The 3,768-nt window shown below is 68.7% G+C and overlaps 1 protein-coding gene across 1 annotated transcript in view; it reads right to left on the bottom strand.

The window, feature by feature from the left end:
* Window positions 1-3,768, bottom strand: part of MUC5AC (mucin 5AC, oligomeric mucus/gel-forming) — a 26,041-nt gene that overhangs the window by 16,888 nt on the left and 5,385 nt on the right. Inside the window, 10 exon segments of the mRNA XM_039840380.1 lie at window positions 164-302; window positions 435-586; window positions 870-970; window positions 1,329-1,381; window positions 1,462-1,717; window positions 1,862-1,988; window positions 2,440-2,534; window positions 2,844-3,008; window positions 3,094-3,231; window positions 3,318-3,387. Coding sequence (XP_039696314.1) covers window positions 164-302; window positions 435-586; window positions 870-970; window positions 1,329-1,381; window positions 1,462-1,717; window positions 1,862-1,988; window positions 2,440-2,534; window positions 2,844-3,008; window positions 3,094-3,231; window positions 3,318-3,387 — 1,296 coding nt within the window.

Here is a 3,768-nt window from a genome sequence, read left to right as displayed (position 1 = left end):
CAGGGCTGACGGGGACACGGCTGGTGGGGACGGGGCTGACGGGGACACGGCTGGCGGGGCCGGGGCTCACGGCGGGGCCGGGGCTGGCGGGGCCGGGGCTGACAGCAGCTGGTGGGTGGGGGCGCGACGCAGGAGTGCGGGAAGCCGGGAGCTCGGGCCCCACCTGGACCAGCGTGTACTCGCAGGCCCCGTTGAAGCTGTAGCGCTGTCCGTCGAAGGTGAGATAGTGGCTGTCCCCATACACGGTGCAGGTGGCCAGGCAGGGCTCGTCTGTGCACTGCCACATCCTGCCTTTACAGGTGCTGGGAGGGGTGCCACTGGTCAGGCCAGAGCTGGCGCGGGCGGGGCGTCCCTCCCACAGGCTCCGCGGGGCCTTCCGGACACCTGACTGGGCTGCGCCTCCCCCCGAGGATGGCACCCCAAGTCCCCCGTACCAAGTGTTGCAGCCCACCCGGATGGTCTGGCCAGCCTGATAGCTGGCCTCATTGTGCACACAGGGGCAGTCAGCCACAGCGATGCAGCCACCTTCGCCGTCGGCCACTAGCCCGTCAGGACACACGCAGCCGGGCACACACTGAGGGCTGTACTGTGGGCAGGGCAGACAAAACTCAGTGGCTGAGCCGGGACAGAGAGCTCGCTGCAGGGGGGCGGAGGGCACCCTGAGATGACAGCAGGGCCACATGGGCCGTGTGGGGCCACGGGGCAGCGGGCGCAGCAGACACTCGGGCAGGGGTCCTCCGAGGGCCAGCCTGGACGGACGTCTCCACAGGTGCCCATGAGGGCCAAGCAGGTGTGGGGTCCTTGGGGTCCCCAGGAGCACTGGCAGTCCCTGGGGTCCTTGGGGACCACCAGGGTCATGGGACACTCACACAGTCCATGTCCAGGGTCTGGCAGCTCTTCTGGCAGCCGGCCCCCACAGTCCCAGGCGTGGCATTGCGGCAGTCAAAGTAGGCCATAGGGGGGACACAGACTGGGGAGAGAGTGACCACTCAGGGGACTTCAGCCACCACCTGCCCAGCCTACTCCGAGGGACACGGCCGCTGCACACTCAACGCGTGAGTCTCTGGCCAAGCCCATGCTCGCCCTGAGGCATGGTGAGTGTGTGCACATGTGCAGCATGTGCGCGTGTGCGCACAGGTCTGCGTGGGTGTGCGTGTCCCACGCACACACGGTACGGCCGGCCCCACCGCCCCTGCTGAGCCCAGAGAGCAGAGATGGCCTGACAGACGCCGATCAACACCCAGCAGCTACGGGGACTGGGAGCATTTCATCCCAAAGTTACGGGGGGAAACCCAGGGCCCTGCCTCCCCGCCTCCTGCCCAGCTCACCTGGGGCGGGGGTGTGGCCTCCGATGCAGGTCAGTGTGCCCTGTGTGCAGGTGCTGCGAGGAGAGGGCGGTCAGAGGGCCCGCCGGCTGCCCTCCTGCCCCGGCCGCCGCCCAGCCGCCCGGCGGGGACTCACCAGACAGCCCCGTGCTCATGCAGCGACTCCCCGCTGGGGACTGTGGAGTCCCCATAGTAGCAGGGACAGCTAGTGGCTGGCACACACTTGCCCTCATCATCCAGGAAGGTGCCGTGGGGGCAGGCACAGCCGTCCACAGGCACGAAGTTGATGCCGCAGGTGACATCCTCATTGCTGCGGGCCCGGCAGGTGGGCTGGCAGGTGCTGATGTTGTACTGGTAGGTCATGGACTTGGGGCAGGTGTCCATGGGCTTCGCTGCAGGACGCCAGGACAGGGGCAGCACTCAGAAAGGAGCGTCCCCAGGCCCCTGGCTTGCCATCCCCGCCAGGCCCGGCCCCTCGGAGCAGGGACCACGGAGCACGCACCCCGGGCCCGGGAAGACCCCTCCCGTGCGCTCACCGCAGACGCCGGCCCGCCAGCCGCTGAGCAGCACGCCCTTGGCGGCGCAGGCGCGCGCGTAGGAGGACAGGGCCGCGCAGAGACAGTCCTCGCTCTTCTCACAGTTACAGGTGTCGAACAGGCAGTTCTGGGGACGGCCGGGCGTCAGGGGCGTCAGGGGCCCCGCCCACATGCGCTTCCGGCAGCCGCCCCTTCTCCAGGCCCCGCCCCGCCCCGCCCCGGCCGTGCCGCGCCCCCAGCGTGCTCCACCACCCAAGCTCTCCACTGGGCAGGGACACCCCGGCCTCGTCTCTGTGGCCCAGCAGGTCCAGCCCTGCCTGGTGGCCTCAGACGCCAGAGCCTCGCAGTGGCTCAACTGGACCCAGGGATCAGTGGGTGTCGAACTGTCTGGGTCTGGACCCCAGGCCTGTGGCAGGGCCAAAGGCAGGAGACAAACTCGGGACTGTGGTGAGTGACGGACTAGGGACACGTGGGATGAAGCCAGGACACTGGCTGGCCTGGACCCAGCTGCATGGCCCTCCCAGACCCCCTGGGGGCGTCTGTGCGGCCAGAGGGGAGAGGCAGGTGGGCGGCCTTACCGAAAAGTAGGTGCCAGGGCTCACGGCCGCATGGCACTGGGCGAAGGGGCCTTGTGGGTCAGTCAGCCGTGAGCACCAGTGCTGAGCGTACTTCTCTGTGGACGGAGGACAAACGGCGTCAGCGGGCGCATGTGGCATCCGCGGGGGGCTGCGTGGTGGTGCACCCCTTCCCTCCACCCCGAACTCCTAAGCACCACCCCCGCCTGGGTGGGCGCCCATGGAGAGGGCTTCCCCCAGCTCCCTGTGCCTTCCTCCCGACTCCCAGCTCACTGTGGCCCGAGCGACTGCACGTGCTGGCAAGTTGCCGAGTTGCCCCCGGACGCACCCCACAGGCCCGGAGTGGACAGCTGGAGCCCGTGCCTGCACCTCCACGGCCCGGGCCACGGGCAGGTGGACATACGTACCATTCTCCACGCTGAGGGAGCAGGGGTCCTCGAAGATGTTCTTCACGTTGGGGCAGGCGGCCTGCGTCTTCCAGGTGTTGGCGAAGGCGGCGGCCGTGCCCTCCACCACGCCGCTGAGGGCCCGCAGGTCGTCGGCCTGGTTCTGGTTGAAGTTCCCACAGAGACCTGGGCCGGGGGTGGGGGTGGCGTGAGGCCCGTGAGCCCAGACTCCGAGGGCGGGCTCGGGCGACAGGGCGGTGGCGTCTCTTACCGCAGGTCAGCCCTCGGAGCTCAGGCGCCAGCCTCACGAACACCTGCATGGTGGGCACCAGCTGGACGTCCACCTGCAGACCCAGGTTTGTCTGGGCGATGACGAAGAAGGTCGAGGGTCTGAAGAGCGTGACGTTGGCTGCGGACACAGAGGACGAGGGTCTCCGTGGGGTGCAAGGTGCGGGACCCTCTGGGAGGTAGGGGAGGCTGGGGCCCAGCCCTCACCTGCCGAGACAGGCAGCTGGGTGTAGAGCTGGTTCACGAACACCTCCCCGCTGGCCTTGATCACGATGACCTGGGAGCAGCAGAGAGTGTGGTCTCACCAGGCAGCGAGGCCAGGGCTCGACTCCTGTCCACCCCCCACGGCCCCGGCAGCTGTGAGATGTGTCTGCAAGTCCTCGCCGTGGGTAGCTCCCATGAGGCCGGGCTGACGACGGGGCCCCTGGGCCCATTCGCATCCCGAGGTTTCTCTGAGACGAGGACTGTGGGCTGGGGCAGGTGCGGAGGCCACGTCTCTCGCCCCAAGCCGCTCACGCAGAGGACCCACAGCAAATGAGGCGGGAAGGGCCCCATTTCCACCGAGCGAAGAGATGCACGCAGCAAATGGGGTGGGAAGGGCCTCAGGCCATGCCTGTCGCTCGCTGCCCACACCAGAGTCAAGGCTCGGGCAGTGGTC

This window comes from Pteropus medius, unplaced genomic scaffold (genome assembly GCF_902729225.1).
Source record: "Pteropus medius unplaced genomic scaffold, Ma_sr-lr_union100, whole genome shotgun sequence".
NCBI lineage: Eukaryota > Metazoa > Chordata > Mammalia > Chiroptera > Pteropodidae > Pteropus > Pteropus medius.
This window is presented reverse-complemented; position numbering and strand designations above follow the sequence as displayed.